Source organism: Hemibagrus wyckioides, linkage group LG02 (genome assembly GCF_019097595.1).
Source record: "Hemibagrus wyckioides isolate EC202008001 linkage group LG02, SWU_Hwy_1.0, whole genome shotgun sequence".
Classification (NCBI taxonomy): domain Eukaryota; kingdom Metazoa; phylum Chordata; class Actinopteri; order Siluriformes; family Bagridae; genus Hemibagrus; species Hemibagrus wyckioides.
The window spans coordinates 12,987,872-13,009,551 of record NC_080711.1 but is presented as its reverse complement, the minus strand read 5'-3'; the positions used below and the strand labels follow the sequence as shown (position 1 = coordinate 13,009,551).

The following is a 21,680-nucleotide window of genomic DNA, read 5'->3' as shown; positions in this document are numbered from 1 at the left end:
ATTTATAATATTTAGCAATTTATCCACAGATAGGCTTTTGACACATTTGGTAAAATCTGAGTTGAATATTCAGCATGAAATTCAATAAAAAACATGCGATTAGTAGCATTTAGTTTGCATTTTCATTTCCCCTAATAACTATAACCACTACACAGAAATCAGAAACAAAATATCACATGATTTAGATTTGGGGGGAAAAAAAAGAAAGAAAAAGGTGGAGACGTTCATCAGTGTGAGAAAGAGAACTCTTTCCATTTATTTACGATTCATATACATCAATATTTCTTCAGCTGTATTACAAAAAAAAGAAAGAAAAAGGAAGAATAGACATACAAACAGAATGCCTCACGACCGAGCTCGGTTTATCGGCTGCTTTAGTCACTTGGCATGAAACAGCTAAAAACCTGCATCTGAATAAAGTTTCCTCTTTCAGGCATCCTGAACGCTAATCCACCACAAAACCAACTGCTTGTCAAACACAGTCAGTTGTGTCCAGGATCCACCTAATTCTTGCACATCACATGAAAACATGTCATTGTCTATTGTCATGAAAGGTATATGTAAGACCTGGACCCTGGATTATGCAAATATGATTAAAAAAACAAAAAGAAAAAGAAAAAAAAGAAAAAAAAAAAAAAAAAGAAAAAACACGAAGTTCCATCCAAAAGTCATTGCTTTGAGGTAACAAATGTTACAAAAATGCTTCATGTAATCCCTCTGCTGCCTGTTCGCTCCACAGTCAGAGAGCAGGGCATGTCAAAGAGACGCTGCTTTAAACACTGCAGTCGTGTGCGTTGCTGGTTGACTGGGGAAGAACCATCGGTTTGGGTCGAGAGAGAAAGAAAATGAAGAATGTGTAGGGCATCGTTGACACAGAAGATGCCTGGTTCCCTTGGATCGACTGTTCAGTCCCCCCCCCTCCTCCCTCCCCTTCCCCAAAACATGTCCTTTACAGACGTGCCTTAGCACCACATGTGGTTGTATTCTATGAAGCTGAAGACTGTAGTTTGTTGTTATGAGACCTACAGAATACAAAAGAGAGCAAACTGAAGTGAAGCTGTTTGATGTTTTTTATTGAACAGCGGACAAGACACGAGGGGGAAAAAAACGAAACAAAACACACACAAGACGAACTAAATGAAAATGAGACAGATAGCTAAAAGACACGTATGCATTGTCTGGGTGATGATGTGAGATGGGATGGGATGGGCGTGGACATGGCAGCCATGTTGGCAGAAATCTGCAAGGAAAGCCCTGTCTCAATTCAAGAACTGAATCGTATCTGGAGGTAATTTTGTAGCTAAATATGATGTGGGTCACTGGCAGCTTGTATATTGGGAGGGGGGAAAACCAATAAAAGGAAGTGAAATATCATAGTAAAGTCTGGATAGCAACACTATACAAAATATTCCAATCTCCAATTCTGTATCGCCGTTTAACATAAAACCCTTCACAAAAGGATTTAAAACCAGAATCTACCACGTTTTAAATACGAACTTTTTATTACTATTTCGCTGACAAAATATTGCAGATGAATGATGAGCAATGATTTGTTCACCTGCGGGGGTACACATGATAAACCGATAAATGCATGAAGTCCAGGACAAGCAGATAAACCAGAAAAAGGCTAAGAGACTAAATCCAATCCATCTTACAATAAAAATATACAAAATATTTTACCAGTGCCACATTAAGTAAACACATTTGAGGAAAACAAGGCATCGTTGTTAGGCATATACAAATAAAATATCAGAATCACTAATACGTGAACATTATTAACAAAAAAAAAAAAAATCCACATAACATTATATGCACTCAAGTCCTATCTCTTGTATTTATGATTTAACAACATGGCTGCCATTCTGTGATCGTCAATGAAGCCATGCTTGGGATACTTTTGGCCTTTAACACGTCTCCCCCTACCCCTTGTGATGAAAAGAAAAAAAAAAAGGACTTAATTAACTTAAATATAAAAATCATGTGGAGTTTCAGCTGCTCATAAAACAGCAAGTTCCATGTATCTATAAAAGAGAAACTCCACCCCCTTCAGCATAGATTCCAGCTATACGGTCAGACTCAAGACATCAATCTGTAAGAGAAGAATGAGTGGCGTGAATGGCATGCACAACACAGAGATGGAGGAAAAGCGCATGGGACAATTCTAATCAAGACACATGACGGATTCACAGGTTAGCCCACAAATGAACATGATGTCTGTGAGTAACTTTAGAACATTTATGACATAAGCTTGGTTTTAAAATGCCCATTATGAAGGCCATGATTTGATTCCATATGTTGACCCATTTCCTTTTGTTACAGGAAGTCAGGTGTAGCGTTTGAGAAACGTGCACCTCGAACCAAATCTAAAGCGACATTCACACATAAAGCAACTCGCGGTGAGTGAGCGGCCAGAGACCTTAGATTTTATTAAGAGCTGGTGACTTCTGGCTACATGAGAGACTAGTTTTGTGCGTGTCCAACGATGCAAAAAAACAATATGGAGCAACTTGGTGCACCGACTGCCAATGGAATTGAAGACAGTAGAGTGCACATGATCTGCGACAGAACACACACTGCTTCTTCTTCATCTCATATGTTGCATATACACCAATCAGGCATAACATTATGAGCAGTGAGAGGTGAAGTGAATAACAATGATTACCTCCTCATCATGGCACCTGTTAGTGGGTGGGATATATTAGAGGCAGCAAGTGAACATTTTGTCCTCAAAGTTGATGTGTTAGAAGCAGGAAAAATGAGCAAGCGTAAGGATTTGAGTGAGTTTGACAAGGGCCAAATTGTGATGGCTAGACGACTGGATCAGAGCATCTCCAAAACTGCAGCTCTTGTGGTCAGCTCCCGGTCTGCAGTGGTCAGTATCTATCAAAAGTGGTCCAAGGAAGGAACAGTGGTGAACCGGAGACAGGGTCATGGGGGGCCAAGGCTCATTGATGCACATGAGGAGCGAAGGCTGGCCCGTGTGATCAGATCCAACAGACGAGCTACTGTTGCTCAAATTGCTGAAGAAGTTAATGCTGGTTCTGATAGAAAGGTGTCAGAATACACAGTGCATGACGGGTCAGGGCTGTTTTGGCAGCAAAAGGGGGACCAACACAGTATTAGGCAGGTGGTCATAATGTTATGCCTGATCGGTGTATACACATGAATTTTTATATAGAAGCGCCAAATTTCCCTACTACATTGAACATTATTATGACAATCAGTAGCAGGGACCATTTTATGTAAGATGTAAGACCCATTTAACTGTAAATAATGATTTCATGGGAAGTTTAAAACCATATCACCACTCAAAACCCAACACACACATGCACAACTGAGATCTAAGAGAGGAAGAAAAATTTGAAAGTGAATATAAAAGCATATGGGGGGAAAAAAAAAAAAAAAAAAAGGCTAGACATCCGTTTCCCCAGAAGCCATTCTTACCTGCTTGCTTTGAAAGCTTTGAGTTTCTGTACAAAGAAGGATTCCAAGAACTCGGCACACTGGTAAAAAGGTGAGTCGCTGGGGTTGTAGTAGCGGCAGTTATCGAAAATTTTGGTCATGTCCGCTACAAATTCCGTTAGCTTGCTGTAAAATCGTTTCTGTATCCGCTGTTCCATGGTGGATAAATCTACAGGTGACAGGAAATAAAGCATTTTACATCTAAATGTAAACAAAATAAATAAATCCACCAACGTAAGCTCACAGGGTCTGCAAAAAGACAGAAATCCTGCTGTTTCATATTTAAGAGAAAATATTAAAATAAATCAGAAATGCTCTTACCCATCGGTTCCTTTATGACGCCATAATAATCTGGAGCATCATTAGGGTCCACTGGTTCCAGAAATGGCCAAGCCATTTTGTGGGCCTGATAATCAGACAGGACGAATTTCAATACCACATTACCACTGCAGCACTGACACAACGTGTACAGAAAAGCTTAATATAACTGACTGGCCATAATCACCTGTAAGGATCGGAGGATTCGCTTCAAACCCTCGTAATCCTTATCTGTGAGCGGCGACAGCACGGTCATTGCCTCCTCTGTAGACTGACACTGAGGGCAAACATATTCGTCAATGTGAGTCGCCTCGCTCTGCAGTATGCCCACACAGCGTCCATGGTACCAGTTCTGGCAGCGGTCACAGCCAATGTAGAACCTAAACACAAAAACAGCCACAAAAACTAATCCAAAAAATTTCCAATATTCAGCTTGGCCTGTACATACTGCATTTTTTTAAACCCATATTCAAAATGTACAAACAGTACACTGATCATCAAAAGTCGATTTTGTGTCACAATTCTCTTAGCCATGTTAAAACAGCTTGTACATGAAATAGACCAAAAATAAACAACCATCACATACTGGGACTCGTCATATGGTGTTCTACAGATGCAATAGAGCTCCTCTGTGCTGCCTTCCTGTGCCCTTTTACATTCCATACAGATGTAATCATCCATCTTCTTGGCCTCCTTCTCTGTGATGCCCACACACTCACCATGGTACCAGTTCGAACAGAGATCACAGCCAATATAAAACCTGCAAACAGAGTAACAAGACCATACCATTTTAAATTTCGAAAATACTAATACTAAAGACCGCTTAGCATAATTTCCATAATTCTAAGCAGGTTCTATCTGCTGTATTTCATTATCAATTTTCTTTTTCATGAAAACGACTCAGAAAGTGTCCTTACTTGGATTCATCGTAGGGCGTTTTGCATACACAGTAGAGTTTTGTGTCTCTCTTGCTGTCCTTCGATGAGGTGGAGATCATCTTCTTCTTCTTGCTCTTAGACAAGGCTGCGTCTCGCTCCTCGTCTCGTTTGCGTTTATGGCTGGAGGGAGGCGACGTGACGGTGGAGGAGTGTGTGGAGAGAGAGGCCGCCTGGGCACTAATGGCTGTGGCGGCTGCTTGAGATGCTGCAGCCTGGGCTTTCTCCTTTTCTCTTCTCAGCTTGCTCAGATCTCTCCTCAGCTCCTCCTAAGAGCAACAGGAAGGAAACAGACATGTGAGAGCAGAAAAGGGCAAAAAGTCTTAAATACTGGAGCACTGCCTTTAAATAGCTACCATTTGTTCACTTTCTTCCACTTCTATCAAGACAATTTTTGTATACCTATGGAGAACATGAATTGTGCATATGGATGCACAATGCTCTCACCTGCACCTCCACTTGTAGCTCCTTATCCAGCAGTGCTCTCTTCTTCAAAATCTCAGCTTTCAGTTGCTCTTTGTGTTTAAAGAGCAGAGCCGAGAGCTTGCTGGCGTTCTGTTTGCTGCGCTTCTGCTCCACTGATTCCTCCCGCTTCCGCTTTTTGGCTGCCTGCTTTTCATCTTTGTCAATCTTATCCAGTATGAACTTCATCACCTGATTACACACGATCATCCTACACAGAGAGCATATACACGAGACAGGGAAGGTAAATAACAAGTCAAAACTGTTTGGACAGAATATGGATATAATGAGTTTTTTTTACCTCTGATTCTCCTCCCTCTCTGCTGGCGTCATGGCTTTCTTCTGCTTTAAGTGTTCTATGACTGCATTCTGCTTCATGACCACCTGAAACGGCAAGAGAAACCAGAGCGAAATCGATGCAAATAGTCTTCAATGTTAGCCTAAAATCTCCTTGCAAAATACCATACATTTTAAGGTATCTTAAACTGTTTCTCTGTATTACATTTATTTCCATTTGATTATCTAATAGTCTCCCAGGTTACAGATTTTTTTAGTCATTGTGGTTAAGAGCATCCATCCATTCAGTACCTGCTTCTGCAGCAGCTCGCTCTGGCTGGCAGCCTGTTGAGCTTGTTCCCTCTTAGCCTCTTGCTGCTTCTTCTTCTGCTGCTGCTGATCTCGCAGCTGCTGGATGCGCTGGAGCTGCTCCTGGACGCTGGCCGTCTGGATAGTCACCACATTCTGGATTTGATGTGTTTGCACCTGGCCTCCACCCTGCTGTTGGATCTGGATAGGAAGCTGCAGTTTGATCTGCTGGGGAAGGGTACCATGCTGGGCCTGAAGCTGTGCTGCTACTTGGTTCTGGATCTGGGACAGGACTTGCTGCTGGATCCCTGGAACACTAAGAAGCTGGGCAGGGAGCTGGATCTGAGGCCGAACCTGAGTTACCGTGGTCTGGGTTACCTGTGGAGCTACAGCAATGGAGGCTACCTGTGTTGGGGGTGAAGTCACTTGGGCTACATGAGACACCGGTAAGTGGGAAGTGGGCTGGACTGGGGTTTGGGCAGGCAAATGAGATTGAGTTTGTGGCTGCTGTTGTGGGGTTGACTGGACATGGGAAGGCTGCTGAGGGAGGAGTTGTGGCTGTTGAGTCTGATGTTGCAGCTGGGGATGGTGTTGGGGTTGCTGCTGAGGCTGAAGTTGCAGCTGAGAATGGATTTGAGGTTGCTGTTGGGGTTGAAGTTGTGGCTGTGTCTGGAGAAGGGGTTTCTGTTGGGACTGAAGCTGTGGCTGTGATTGGAGTTGCTGTTGAGGCTGAAGTTGGAGTTGGGTTTGCTGTTGAAGCTGAAGTTGTGCCTGTGGTTGGGGCTGCTGCTGAGGCTGAAGTTGCGTCTGGAGTTGGGGCTGCTGTTGAGGCTGAAGCTGAGCCTGGAGTTGGGGCTGCTGTTGAGGCTGAAGCTGAGCCTGGAGTTGGGGCTGCTGTTGGATTTGAGACTGGAGTTGCTTTTGAGGCTGAATTTGAAGTTGGAGTTGTGGCTGGGCCTGAGTCTGCTGCTGAGGTTGAAGTTGCTGCAGGGGTTGAAGTTTGGCTTGCTGTTGAACTTGTGGTTGGAGTTGCTGTTGAGACTGGATTTGGAGCTGTGATTGGGGTTGTGATGGAACTTGGTGCTGCAACTGGGTTTGAAGCTGGGGTTGAAGCTGGGGTTGGGACTGGATTTGGGATTGTTGCTGAAGTTGGTTTTGAAGCTGTGGTTGGGTTTTGACTTGTGGCTGGGTTTGGTGTTGTAGAGCTTGGGACTGGCTTTGTGGTTGTGATTGTGTTTGGTGCTGGACTTGCGACTGTGGTTGAAGTAGGGCCTGTGAAGAAAATTTAGTTTGCAGAGTAGGAACTGGAGCAGGAGATGGTGGTGTTTGGGATGTGGTGGCTGGCTGTAGCATAGGTTGGGATTTAGGAAGAGGGGGTGGAGATGAAGGAAGGCTGGAGGGTTGGATGATGGGTGATACTTGGGCTGCAGGTTGTATTGCTGGAGAAGAATCAGACACAAAGACTATTTATAAAACCATAGCTGTCTTGAGTTCTTAAAGACAGATCAGGAAACTTTATCTTGACCTGAACAACTTCCACAGATGTATCACATATCTTACCTGGCCTCACTGGCGTTGTAGGTCCTGCGGTGGTGGTGGCGGCGGCAGGTGTGGTGCTGCTTGTGGGAGTGGCTGAGGTGCTTGGTGTGGATACAGTGGGAGCTGGAGTAGCTGATGCTGGTGGCATAGGAGTGAAGAGGAAGCGCTGGACCTGGCCATTGGGCATAGCTGCTTGCATGAGCTGCTGACCAGGACCCGGGATCACAGTCACACCCTGCGGTATGACCTGCAGCTGCCCTGTAGTCTGCCCCTGACCTTGGATCACTACAGTCAAACCTGGATTCCCACCCTTCAAACAGAAAAAAGACGAGTTGATCAAATTTGTGGGCACTGGGTACTCTGATGGCTGTTTAGGAGGGCTTTCTCAGGAGGGTATTAATTCATGGCATAAATTGAACACTTCTGATACAAAGGGAATAAACTAACTAAAATTAAAATTGGAAAAAATGAATACTAAAGGGAAATATATAAAGCGCAACAAAAAATCCAGTTAATTTTATGCAGTGGTCCAATTATCAGTACAAAATCTTGGCAGGATATTAATGCAACTCTGGATGAAAATAAACATTGTGTCATTGCATAAGCTTATTGAAATGATGCCATGGCATATGCATGGAGTAATCAAGGCAAAAGGGTTTTTTTTTTTTTGCCAGGCAGTGTATTAACTCAAATAAATCAGTTGTGTTTTTTCACTACTGTGGTAGAAACAGGATTCCTTTGGTTTCTCATTTATAGCAACCTGCCCATCACTACCCACCCTCTAAAACTATATTTAAAAGACCTGATTTTCAGTGTTGTATTTCAGTGTGAAATTGCCAAGCCCTGTCAAGCTCTGCTCCCAGTTCACCCTTAGACATCACCCTGAAAGAAGTACAAGCAAACAAATATGTGCAAACCTGAGCTCCTTGCGTGAGCTGTGTTAGCTGAGCCAGGGTGAGTTTAACTTGGCCTTGCTGTGGTCGGGTGGTGCTGGGAGCATGTGGAGTCTGGGGCTGCCCAGGAGTAGAGGGTAGAGGGGGAGAACCCACCACCTGCGCTGGGGAACTGCTGCTCACAGCCTTTGATACAGGTGTTCCTCGGATGATCTGAGTTACCACCTGCTGACCTTGGCCTGAGAGACGATTCGAAAAAATAAGCAAAAACAGGACAACAACAACAACAACAAACAGGGCTCGCAATGCCAAAAGGACATGCAACTTGTTGGGTGCAGCATGCAAGCAAATTTGGCACAAAAGAATACCTTGTTGAACCATTAGAGGTGTGCGTATGATGGTCTTGCCCAAAGTTGTGGCCTGTTGGAGGGGTGAACGAACCACCGTCATCCCAGGCCGGACAGGGGTTCCAGCAGTGGTAGCCTACAGGGGAAAAATATCTCAGTTCTTAGTTTGGAGATCAATATTCCCATCCCAAGTAATATACTTTTATCAGCAGTAACACCGAGCAATTTGGTCTTCCACAGTGTCAGAGATTATTTTTTTAATTTGTATTAAAATAATTTTATAGTCATTCTGGAAAATACAGTGAGGTTTAGAGAAATATCCTGGGACTACATACTTGCTGTGTGGAGTTGCTGGTGTTAGGTCGGATGTTGACTGTGCCCGTACGGGGCTGGAATGAGGAGAATGACTGAGCTGTGGCTGCTGTACTGGATGGAATGATGCCAACAACCTTCTGCTGCACCTGGACAACACCTGGACAACACCCAAAAAAACATGCCCAAAGGTCAAATAAAACACTGTGACACTTTGAAAACATGGCATCATCTTTCTCTTTCCAAAATTCTTGGCAATCAACAATTTTTAGTCAATAGTTTCTATCTTCATAATAGTATGCAAGCAGGAACAGATTCTACAAGGCATAACCAAATTTCATGTCTATTACAGAAAGTCTTGCTAATTTTTCCATTTTATGACAATACCATGCAGTACATTTGTGACACAGATTCGTAGTAAAACCGGTGTCTAAAAACAATGGCTGTGACACTCTACTGCATCGTCATATGGTTGACACGAGCTACTAACGTGGCTGTAATTGTGTGCGGGCAGGCCTAATTTAAGAAAGCATGCCAGTATGGGCAGAGGCCTGCCCTACCTCCTTGCGTGGTTGGCACATTCACTGTGACTATCTTGCTGTTGGCCGGCAGAGGCAGTTTGGCGGTGATGACATTGCCAGTCATCAAGCCTGACGCAGCAGCGATCTGGAACGTTTGCCCAGACGTGCTGACACTACTCGCCGCCACTGTGGTAACGGAAGTAGTGGAGGCTGCAAGACACATGGCCATTGGTCACCTCCATTAAATAGCCACAGCACATTATTGTGTGGCAGTGGTGCCCACAACCATCCACTCATTAAGTTTAACAAAACATCTATCATAACTCGTTAGAAAGTCTGAAGATTATTTCAACCAGGATACAAGGATATTTTACCATTTTCTTGTGTAATTATTTTAGCTTATTCTCCAAATGTTTTATTACTGGATAAGTGGGCACCACTGATTTAGAACATATGCATTCTACCATTTCAAACACCTTTGAGAACATCCATGCATTCGACTACAAACAAAACAAAATGGAAAAGCGAAAATACGTGCAAAGCACTGTACACTGAACGAAAACACCAAAAGTTAAAATGCAGCAAAACAAAAAATGCTGGTGTGACCTGATGGATAAAACATCAATGTCCGAGTTCAACTATTAATGGAAAAGCTTAATAAATGAACACATCACAACTTTTCACTTTTAACCCCAAAACCACTGACCTGCATTGCTTTGGCCCTGCTTGACCCAGGAGGCAAAGGACTGCTGGAAGTTCTTGCCCTGCTGAAATTGCACCGGAGTACCTAGCTTGGTGGCAAGCACCACTTTTGTCCCAGGGGTGACTGGACTGCCCAGAGAACCTACCACCACCTTCTGGGTGGATGATGCAGTGCTGGTAGGTGTGCTGCTCAAGTTGGATGGAGTTGTGGTTGTTCCAGTTTTCTGCTGCTCCAAACGTTTCTACAAAGTAATTTTTCAGAAGCTTGGTGAGAAACCCCAGTAGAACATCACAGCCGGGTTACTGTCATTTGGCCACAATTTCTTATCAATAATATCTATACATATAACCAAATCTGGTCTGACATGGTTTTGATTGTACTGAATTTTAAATGGCAGGTTTCTAATAAATGAAATAGAAACAGTTTTAAAAAGGAGTTTTGTTCTTTCAAAGTAGTAGAATCCATTTAGTGATAGAGTGAAACCAAAGTGTGTGGTGAACTTCATGAATACGCAGCTATAGATCTTATTTTATTCCGCATGGTCAACACCCTAAAATGTCGCTGTTCTGTTGCATTCAAACTTCTTTTGATATATTTTCAGTTTCACAGTTTGCACATGATAATTACACTGTTTAGGACAAATATGCAAAAATGTTTTAAATGGCTAATGAGTGCAACTTCTAAGAGCTGATTAATAGAGGTGTGTTTATACATTATTATACAATATATATATATATAAAAACACATGTCTAATTTCTCACCTGCTGGGCTGCCAATCTCTGCTGCTTTAATTGAGCTTCCAATTGGGCCTTGACCTCCTCAGCTGTCTTCTGGACAGTAACCTTACTTGGGTCTGTTGCTTGAGCCTTTTCCCTCTCAACCCTGTAGAGAAATCAGAGTGATGAGTAACTATCAGAGAGGCATTTTATTAAATAGACAAACAAAAATAAAAACTATATATATATATATATATATATATATATATATATATATATATATATATATATATATATATATATATATATATATATATATATATATATATATATATATATATATATATATATATATAACAGCATCGAGAGGATTTTGACAAGAGGTCAAGTCCATCTTTCACAGCTGTATCATTGGAGTTTCTCAAAAAAACTGGAGGAAAGTATCACCTTTCAGTAAAGGCTCGAATCTCCCAAAGTTCCAGGTCCTCCTCTGGCACCCATTTCTCAATCACGACAGGTCCTGTCTGCTTAGAGGGCTCTGGTTTCTTTGGCCGCAGAGCACTTGAGCGCAGACCCTTTCTTTGGGGTGTGGGGGTCTCTGAATGGAAGGAGAAAAAGTAGCTATTTATATGAAGTGTTCACTAAAACCGATGAAATCACCACTAATAACTCGCAGTTTAAAGGGCATTTCAGGGGTGACAGGAAGAAAAAAGAAAAAAAAATATGACAGCATACTTGTTCTTATATCTTACTGAGAGTCTGCATTACCTTTGGGAGTCTCGGGCACACCTAGGGGGCAAATAATTTTCCTAATGCAATACTCTGAGCGGATGCCATAAGGTCCTACATCTCTTCGCTTGATAATCTCAGTTGTTGTTATCTCAGTGTCCGATGTTTCTGTTGATGAAGGTAAAACAATGAAGTACTTTTTATATCTTCTGTGGCTATATGAAACATTAATAATATTTATTACTGGTAAACTCACCGGTGCGTGTGGTTCCAACAGCAGGAGAGGGCTTCACTGACATATCATCCCACCTGAGGCATGCCCAAAGCAGGCGTAACATCAGACTCACTCCAGCCAAAGACTTTACGGTCTGAAGCCGGTACCTGTGAAAAGAGAAATGGGGCTCTTAAGAAAAGGATTCATGACAAAAAAAAAAACAAACAACCAGAGTAATAGTACACAGGTTCCCAAACCTGCTCCTGGAATACCCTCTGTCCTGCACATTGTAGTGCTCCCAACATACACAAATCAGGAAAGGCTTTTAATTTGTTGATTAATTATATTAGGTTTGTTAGAGCATGAAAACAGAGGACAGGGCTTGGACAAGACCGTGATTTGGAACTTGTGATCTAACAGCTTAAAAATAATTCATTAACTCCAAACCGAGTTTCAAAAACGTCTCATTTTTATAGTTACAGACCTCCATGTGATTCCAAAAGTGGGCCTTGGGGATGGATAGGGCCAGACGTCTAAAGCTGGCTTGGCGTTGTAATTAAAGACGGGCACCTCACGGATACCCGCTCGCCTCGCAAGCTTCTTTAGGTCATCATTGGGGAGCACAAAAATGCTCTTCTTGCTGCTCTTTGTTACAAACTTGCGATATGAAGGCAGAGCTGTACCAGACCGGGTCTTCTTGCAGCGGGAGAACTTCAATAACCGCACTCTGTCTCTGGTGGAGAACTCCTTACTCAGGGTGACTGAGGTTACAGTGGTACTTGAAGGTGCTGATTTAGCATCAGTAAACATTGCTGTGACAGTGGTCTTGCTCTGCTCTGTAACTTTGGCTCCTTGGCTTGGGTTTGATACGTTGGTTACCATGGTGGTGGTTGTAGTGGAAAGAGTAGACACGGACATGGTGGATTCCACTTTCGGTTTAGCTGACGTCAATGTTGAAGAATCTTTACTGTTAGTGGTACCATCAGGCAAGCTGGATGCTTCAACAGTGTGTGATTCGGTGGACACTGTAGTGGTAGTAGTGGTAGTAGTGATCACTTGTGTTATTATGGTCTTGCCCCCACTACCACTGTTAGTGCTATTCTCAGCAACGTCATTACTTAAGCTAGACTCCTCTGTTGACAGGATTGGTGATGGGCTAAAAGTTTTCAACTTGGCCTCTTCAGTCTCCATTGGGGACACCCTGGTACTGCTACTAAGCCCATCTGACTTTACAGTTTCTGTTGGAGAAAGTTGGGAGGGAGAAGAACTTACAGCAGACTCAGCTATGCCCTCAGTGTTGCAGTCCATTCTAGCAACCTTCTGAGAGGCCAGAAACTCCAAGTTTGACTTCTCCTCATTAGACTGAGCTATGTCGTTCTGGCTGCCTTGAGTCAGGTCACCATTCATTAGTGATTTTACGGGATCCTTGGAGGGAAGTGTTTTTGTCTCCTCCTCTTCACCCTGCTTCATTTCTTTTGAGTTGAAATTATTGGTCAGATTTGTTGGCGGAGAGTCCACTGAACCATCTCTGCCATTGACGTGCACCGGCAAGTTTGTTTCTATACTTAAGCCATTCTCTTCCATGGAAGAAGTGTTTTCAGTTGTGTCCTTCTTCTCTGTACCCTCAAATTTCAGGCATGGCATTTTGCTGTTTGAATTAAGGCTGTCTTCCAGATCTTTCCGAGAACCTCCGTTAAGCTCTGCGTCAGTTATTAACGTGCCATTCCCCGTTTTGTGCTGTGGTTCTGGTGCTGCGTTCTGCTCTTTTTCTGGCAGAGATGTAGCTGATTCAGTCTTTGAATTTGATCCCAGTCTGACATCAAGATTTTCAGTCTGTTCTGAAGAACCATGAACCTTCTCATCTTGATCAAAGTCAAGCTTTTGTACTACAGGGTCTTTTTCCTTCACCGTCGGGTTTACTGCCTGATCAGACAGAACAGTTTTAGTAGCTTCAAAAGAGGATCCTTCAGTTTTAAGCTCCTGGGTCAGAGACGGACTGGTCTTCTCCTGATCCTTTGTCCCATTTTCAGTGGTGGGTTTTGAGGCACCAACTTGCTTGAGCTTCTCCAGCCTCTGCCGCTCCTCCAAAGTGAACTGCTTGACCCGCCGCTCCAAAAGACCATCCAGCTTTGATCCTTTGCCCTTCTTTTTGTAAGCTGTGCGCAGCTGAAAGCCCTGGCTGACGTTAACAACATCATCTTCAAATGACACCTGAGGCTGAACTGCTGCACTGACTTTGGACTCTTCACAATCGCTAGATTCCTTTTTCACACACTGATCATTCTTCAAAGGTGAAGGTGTGCTTTTAATATTAACTGCAAACATGAAAAAAATGAAGAGCAAATATTAGCAAGAGTGATAAGGATCTAAATATAGTGTTTCTCTACAAAAAACTCACAAAATAGACTGATAAGCTTTATTGACACTGGAAATGAAACAAGCAGCTACTGAGGCAGACATGTTTCCATATTAATACCTTTTTCTTCGCTGGGGCTAGTGATGTCAGGGGTGCTCGTGTCCATCTTTTCAGAAGATTCATTTTTGTCAAGCTCATCACTCGTAGACATAGTCTTCTCGTCTACCTCCATCTTTTCTTCCTTTTGTTCCTCCGTCTCTTTGAGTGTTTGCTCCTCTTCAGATGAGTGTTCCTTTGGGGTTTCAGGGATCGGGTTTAGGCATTTTTCTGGGCAGGATGTCTGACTTTCCTTGCCAGTATTAGCTGCTAAAAAAAACAAGAGACAACAATTCAATGAAAATAGACGGAAGGGATTTTCCTGTAACAAAGTAGAAGACAAGTTAAATTCAGCCTAAGCAATATGTGCCTTTAGTAAAACGTCTCTCCAACCTGTTCAGATATCAGAAATGATGACCTGTGTGTGTTAAAACTGTACTGATTTTATCAATCACTCACGGACAAAAAAATAAGAAATATACATGAAAATGCTGTGGGAAGAACCTCATTAATTATGTAACAAAGCAAACTAACAGAATTTGATATACGCTGACTGTCCACTCTATTTTAACATTTATGCAATTAACCGCTCAGCCAAATCATATGTACATATGCACAATGTTAACTTAAATCAAACATCAGAATGGGGGGAAAAGTGTGATCTCAGTAACTTTACCCCTGGCATGGTAGTTAGTACCAGTTAGAGTATTTTAGAAACATCTAATCTCTTGGAATTTTCATACAAAACAGTACTAGACTTTAAATATAATAATGGGTAAATACAAAACATCCGCTGAGAAGCAGGTTTGTGGACCGAATAGCCTTAGAGGAGAATGGCCAGACTGGTTTAAACTGAGGAAGGCTACGGCTACTCGAACCACCACACTGTACAAACATGCCGGGCAGAAACACAAGCAAAAGACTACATCAAACTCAATGAGATCACACACTGTACTAATTCTGATGCTTAATATAAACATTCACTGAAGTTTTTGACCTGTATCTACATGATGTTACGCACTGGCCTGCTGCTGAAGAGATTTTGCCCAAATAATCAGGGGTACAGGTGCTAATAAAGTGGAGCGATGCATAAAAATGGACATGGTGCACAGTACAAATTAGTGTGAGGATATACAGTGTTGTACTAACATGAATATGTCACTGTAAAGTGTAAATAGATGTGCAATGAACATGGACACAACAACGCATACCTTCAAGTGCTTTTCGATAGTTGACATTTGTGTTTCCAGGTAATCTGGGGACAAAACGTGGGACATGGGTTTTACTGACCCAGCTCCAGCCACCATAACCAGTCACTCTGTACTCCTCACCCTTCTGTTTCCACACCTAGAGCAAAATCATACAGGACATTTCAGAAAACAGGCAAGGTTTTTCCATCTTACTGTAACAAAAAAATTCTTGAATACAATGCTTTTCAAACAATTGAGTAAATTTAATAAATGAATAAATAAATTGCTTGCACAGATGTAAGACTCCTCTTTCGGAACATGGCAATAGTTTTTTATTTTCTTACACATTAAAGTCACACCAGAGCGATAATTACCTGATGCTTAATGGGGAATGTGTATTTCACCCATGTCGCCTGCTGCATCGTCTCTTCATCCTCCAGCTTTTTCTCTCTCTTTTTCACCTTCTCCTTCTCCTCCCGCTCCATAGCGGTCATTCGGTGGAGCCTAAGAGAGGATTAAAAAAAAAAAAAGGGAAGGACCAAAATGATATTGGGAATGAAAAGAGAAAAGGTGACACAGCAAATTGCTTAATCAGCATTGTCTGACCTTAAACATTGCATCGGTATGTAGCCTGGGGCAAAGACAAATGCTGCAAAAGAAATGATTAACACGGGACTACAAAGCATTGAGGGCTCATCGTTAAAGAAATGTTTCAGGAAATTACAACATATTAGTAGATATCAAGATTTGGAGCAAAAGTGCAAAAATAAGCTCATAAGCTTCAAAGAAAACAAGAAAGGAATCTGTCTGCTGACCTTGTGTGACCGAGAGAATCCTTCCACATTGGAAGCATGACCACTGGTTTGATTGCACACTCCAGAATAGCCAAAGCCAAGGCAAATTCTCTTGCTTTGCTGCACATCTGGACAGCCTTTATCCAGTTGGACCTGCAGCAAAAAAATGCATTGTTAAAACAGAAACGCTATGAAATGTTAAACTGAAGATTCTGTTTAGAACTGTGCTCTCATTACACGTGACTGTCACCTGCATGTGATCGTAACAGATTAATAACACTGGTTACAATAAAAAGCCGTCAAACCCAGTTCCTGTATACCAAGCAGCTCCATTTAGACAGAATGAAATGTATGTTTGCCTTAGTAACACCAGCTCACTAGTTTCAGGTAGAATACAGACAGCTTGCAGAAAGGCCTGCAGTGGTATGCATAAAATGCGTGTAGCATAAAGTGCCTTGGTGTTACACTGGAACCGGAATTGAGAAACACTGGGACCGATCTCAAAAGATGACTCAGACTATTTATCATTTCCGAGAGCACACGTTTAGCTGTGCTACCTGTGTGATGCCCAGTTGGGATGCAGGAAGGGTGCAGGGATATTGTTCTCCAGCTGGATGATGGTAAGCCTCAGTGTGGATATGGTCAGCATTTTGGAGCCGTGCAGTGAGCCGTTCCACTTGAACTCGCCGGCGGGAGTCATACAGAACTTGTGTGAGAGGTGCCGTCGTTTGTCGTGGTCCTCCCGGTGCTGGTGTTTGTTAAGTGCCAGAGCGTTTGTGCTGTACTGGTTATGGTAGACGCGGAATTTGCCCTCTTGGCCAAGCTTGAAGTAACCGCTGCTGGAGCTGGTCTTCAGGCCTAGGTCTTTCCTGACCAAGCTCGACAGTAGAGGAGTCTAAGGCAAGAATCATAATATTTGATAATTTGTAAGTATGTAGTATGTAGTAGTGTAGTAGTAATACGTTGCATGTTCTGGGCTAGAAGAACTTCATGATTTTACCTCTTTAAGTGCTTTACTGTCCTGTGAGCTGGCATCCTTGTCCTGCATGACCTTGCGCTGGCTCAATTTGCTGTCCGGGTTTCGGAGACGCGTCACCATGCGTGTTGCCGACCCCGTCTTTCCACCATCGCCATTTCCTTTACTCTCACCTGCCACATACACACAAGGCAAATGTTGTGGAATTTTATTGTAACTGATATCAGATTTTGAGAATGACTTCATCTTCTCCTCAGGACATCAGAATGATCTTTGCGCTAATGTTGACATGAAAAAAATCTCTCAGGTAAAGAGGCTGAAGGCTAGTTGGCTGAATGGAAATCCCTCATAGCGTTTAAAAATAAGAGTAGACAAAGGAAATCAAAAGAATCCAGTTGGACTGCTTACAACAGCTTGTTGGAAAAAAATAAAAAAATATGGCAACATTATCTGCTTTGGGGAGCTGTCGTCTTATAGTTTAATTAATGCTGGTGAGTTAATGGATCTTTAAATTATTTAGACTTCTCGTTTGAGAGCGTGCATAATTTGAGAAATCCTTAAATCGCAACAATAACTTAAAAAAATAAATAAATAAATATCCAAAAATCTGTGCTGTGAAATGAGACTAATCCGGATTTCTTTGTTATGTAACATCAACACAAGTATACTGTTACACACCTAATTCAGAGCGATTACACTTCCAAATAAACAAAAAATAAAATTTCATCTTGGGTTATTTAACAAGTATTTAAAATAAATACTTAGTCTCTGAAAAAATAAAAACTGCTGAATGAAATCAGGATTTCTGATCCATGATTTATTTAAGTTAGTATATGACGAGCGTTATGTCGGTGTGTGTCTTGCTGGATGTACCGGCATCATCCTGGCTGTTTAGGGAGGATTGAGAGGAGCGGTCTATGAGGTCAGGCTCCTCAGGAGCCCTCAAGCAGTCGGAAATAGAGAAGTGACTGCTGCAGCTGTTCTCGTCGGCGATCTGCGGTGGCTCGCTCTCCAGGACGGGCTCTCCACTGCCTCCGCAACTCGACTCCGAGCTTTTTTCTGCCGCACACAAAACAGAGCACATTACTGTTTCTCACGCATAATAGGATTTTTGCTCTGGAAGAGCACATCAAACGTTCCTGTAACATATACACACACATACGTATTTCATAAGGAGCACGTATGTGCTATTTTAAGACTTGGCCCTGTTTGAAAGAGAATGTAAGCACACATTACAGTCTGTCTCCAGTGATGCATTAAAAAAAGGAACACAATCTACACCAAACACACGAGCACATCCCAAGCTATGCACTTGCAGGGAGGACAGCATGCCAGCGGATCTCTGTTAAAGCTCACAGCAAAGATGGCACCAGGCCAGTGCTTCTCTGTGGCACTATTGTTGAGCAGAGGTAGCTGGAAGGAGCTGACTCTCTACTGCACCAAAAAGGCCTTTTTTAATATCCCCCCCCAGCACCAGTGGACTCAGCCACAGTGCAACAGTGATGTTAGCCTTGGCCCAAAAATTGCACTGAGTGCCAAATCCCATGCCATGAGGCTTAAGCAATGCATGCAGCCAGAGTGACAGTACCAAATAAATGGGAGTAGAGATTTGCAGAATTATGCAAGCAAAAAGCAGATCAAGAAGCAGGCCAAAAAACGAAGCTTTTTACAGTCTCCAGACAGGAGTGCACACTAACTTCATCAGAAAAACATGAGGAGCAAAGCTATGAGAAAATGAAACCAAGCAATTTTAATTATGCTGCAGAGAGCAGAAGCAAGAATGAGGGTGGATTAAATAAAGGCAGAATAAACAAAGCAGCAACCCAAATGCTTAAGTCTGATGAAAATCTGGAAACAACACAATAGCAATGTCTCAACGGTGGAAGTGCAGGTTGATCCAATCTCATAGAAGCACAATCAATGATGAATCAAAATGACTTCCAGGATCACGCCTCTGTACCTGCCCATTCCCTCTGTGCCCCTTCCCCAGAGTTTTCTGCAGTGGATGTAGATGAAGGGTCAGCTTTAGACGGACCGGAGGAGTCGGCCTGAGAGCGCCCACACACACTGTTACTCTCTTCACCAGCAGGAGGAGCTGGGGCTACGGAACAGGCACAACACACAAAAATCCATTCCAGCTCACCTTACAGACCAAATCAGGCAGGTTCCATTTCACTCACTGTTAAGCTAAAGGTGAGGTGCTGCCCCGTGAGTATCACACTGACACACTGACGCTTGGCCTTACCGTCAGCCTCAAGCTTGTCACAGGCCGAGTTCCCGTCTTCAGAGTCCGGTCGTAAAGAAGACAGTTCGGTAATAGACGAGACAGGGTTATCACCTTCGGACCCCTCGTTGACCTTTGACCCAAGACCGTCCTTCTCTGAAGCTTTCTGCTTTGCCTCATCGAGTTCTGCCTGGCGAGTCTTCTGCTTTTCCAGGATCTCATCTGAAGGGGAAAAAAACCCCACAAAGTTTTATTGTGATGCTTGTTGTTCTGGACAAAGCATGCTGTACTAAAAAGATATTTGTGTGCAGTCATATAAGTATATGGATGAGACAGACTCTTCTGTAAACAGACATCCTAAATGTACACATCTTTGTGCCACACACTAATATCTAGACTACAGGCTTTGTTTCTTTTTAATCACACTTTTTTTTAGGCGATTTGATGGGAGACTAAACTGATCTCATATCCGATGCTTTATCCGTTGGTGCAGTTCAGTTAGGCTGGTGAAAAACACAGAAATTGCTCTTGGGTGCAGAACAAAACAACCGAATCCAAGCAATCCTTAACGCCTGTAGGACACTACAAGAAGTCTTAGAAGTGCTGTAACACCGGACACAACTTTACGCTCTGTTCTGTGGACGCAGTATTTTGCACAATACAGGAGCTATCACACACCTGGACATCTACTGATGACACAACCTTTCAGCTGGAAAAGGACTGGAAAGACACAGGCAGAAAGGACTTGATTGTTCTGGAAAGAGAACTGGAGTTATACAGCACTGAATCTTAAGTGTTCGAGGCATTGCCAGGAATCATGTTGAGTGTGTTTTTATTTTTTGATGTTCCTAACAACCAAATAATTTCGTAGAGAAGCATCATTACTGTGCTTACAATCGTTTCTGTGAAAATACAGCTCACAATACAAGCAGTCACAGAGCCCCGAATAAGTCTTCATCAGAAAATCAGGGCTAAAAATCATGTAGTGTGCATTCAGCAGAAACGGTTTAGCTGCAGTGAGAATGCGATGTGAATCAGCTCAACTGCAGGAAATAAAGCAAAAAAAAAAAAAAAAAAAGCTGTGTATTACATTTAGGATCTTAATTTAGTCTTAGACACAAGCTGACGAACGGATTTTTAATCACTACTGGATTATGAAGCTCTATTAGACATGCGCACCTGATCAATCAGCAATCCTTTACTATAGTACCAGATGCTGCTCCTTTCTTTCAGACTGAACACCAATCTTTGCTCAAGCAAAAATAATTGCGCTGAATAACCTCTCCGTCTGTGTTAGTAAAACTGCGTTTTCTGGAAAGCAAACAGCAGATACAATACAAGCTGGAGAAGCTTACAAAATTAAGACTAACGCTATCCGTCTTTTGATGTAGCATCTCTCAGCCGACCTCTACAGGATGAGCTTCCCTCCTACACACAACAGGCTGCTTCCAAGCCTCTGTGGCTATAAATAGCTGTGGGATAATATACCCCAATGGTACGCTGGTACGTATGGTATCATCAATTTACAATTCCCACTATATCTGGTGGATTTAGAAAGTCAGGTAAACGTATGAAACAAACCAGAAAGAAAAAACTTGAGACTTGACAGTGACGTGGCCCCAAATCTGCAGGCAGAGCAAAACCAGCTGCTCTTAATATCTTCTCAAAAGGTCCGTAAATGACTTCTAGCAAAATACCAGGCTTCTTATTTTGAACTGGAGAGTCTTTCTATGCTGCATAGCACTTGAATGTGAGTGTAGCTAAAATTCCCACTGCAAAAAGACATTTTATGGTTACTTTCTGATCAGCCACACAGCCCTTCTGTCATTACAAGCCACTCAAATCTAAACAGTTCTCCTTCCCTCTGAAAGCCCATGCTCTGCAACAGTTGCCTATTTGAAATGTGCTCAACCGCGACAGAAACCATATTTCTCTATAGATTTCTCTTGGCATCTCACATATGCCTTACCATTAGTATGCACGCACGCTAAAACATAATGAACTGATAAACTGTCTAAATATATCAACACTCTAATAAACAGCAGCAGAAGACAGAAAGTGTGAATCCCAGCCCTGACACATTATCTGTCCAGCGACCGTCTTCTGCACTGCTGGACTCTTGGTCGTCATCTCAAGAATATAAAGACAAAACTAATAGGTATGCAGTGAAGTGAATCTTTGGGCTTATTATGTGACAAGCTGACACAAGACACCAAAGAGAGCAACATCGAGACGTTTTGTTCCATATAAAGTGTTAACCTTATATAAAAATCCGAGCGGCGTCACGGTATCGCTGAACGTTAAAAAG

General features: G+C 42.6%; 1 protein-coding gene across 5 annotated transcripts in view; it reads right to left on the bottom strand.

Annotated features, from left to right (window-relative positions):
• Positions 1–227: 227 nt before the first annotated feature.
• Positions 228–21,680, bottom strand: part of bptf (bromodomain PHD finger transcription factor) — a 29,249-nt gene continuing 7,796 nt past the window's right edge. Inside the window, exons 4-32 of one of the 5 annotated variants that reach the window (XM_058410818.1) lie at positions 19,394–19,594; positions 19,109–19,249; positions 18,022–18,207; positions 17,173–17,321; positions 16,730–17,067; positions 16,194–16,325; positions 15,753–15,882; positions 15,400–15,535; positions 14,213–14,458; positions 12,221–14,051; positions 11,779–11,903; positions 11,562–11,690; positions 11,241–11,391; positions 10,839–10,959; positions 10,081–10,318; positions 9,414–9,584; positions 8,877–9,013; positions 8,563–8,677; positions 8,219–8,433; positions 7,323–7,611; positions 5,766–7,201; positions 5,479–5,561; positions 5,163–5,388; positions 4,698–4,984; positions 4,367–4,540; positions 3,968–4,160; positions 3,784–3,868; positions 3,445–3,631; positions 228–2,089 (exon numbers count right to left, since the gene is read on the bottom strand). In XM_058410818.1, coding sequence (XP_058266801.1) covers positions 2,077–2,089; positions 3,445–3,631; positions 3,784–3,868; positions 3,968–4,160; positions 4,367–4,540; positions 4,698–4,984; positions 5,163–5,388; positions 5,479–5,561; positions 5,766–7,201; positions 7,323–7,611; positions 8,219–8,433; positions 8,563–8,677; positions 8,877–9,013; positions 9,414–9,584; positions 10,081–10,318; positions 10,839–10,959; positions 11,241–11,391; positions 11,562–11,690; positions 11,779–11,903; positions 12,221–14,051; positions 14,213–14,458; positions 15,400–15,535; positions 15,753–15,882; positions 16,194–16,325; positions 16,730–17,067; positions 17,173–17,321; positions 18,022–18,207; positions 19,109–19,249; positions 19,394–19,594 — 7,865 coding nt within the window. In that variant the 3' untranslated portion in view covers positions 228–2,076. The remainder of the gene's footprint in view (positions 2,090–3,444; positions 3,632–3,783; positions 3,869–3,967; positions 4,161–4,366; positions 4,541–4,697; positions 4,985–5,162; positions 5,389–5,478; positions 5,562–5,765; positions 7,202–7,322; positions 7,612–8,218; positions 8,434–8,562; positions 8,678–8,876; positions 9,014–9,413; positions 9,585–10,080; positions 10,319–10,838; positions 10,960–11,240; positions 11,392–11,561; positions 11,691–11,778; positions 11,904–12,220; positions 14,052–14,212; positions 14,459–15,399; positions 15,536–15,752; positions 15,883–16,193; positions 16,326–16,729; positions 17,068–17,172; positions 17,322–18,021; positions 18,208–19,108; positions 19,250–19,393; positions 19,595–21,680) is intronic. The other 4 variants (XM_058410801.1, XM_058410809.1, XM_058410838.1 and 1 more) reach the window with 4 other exon arrangements.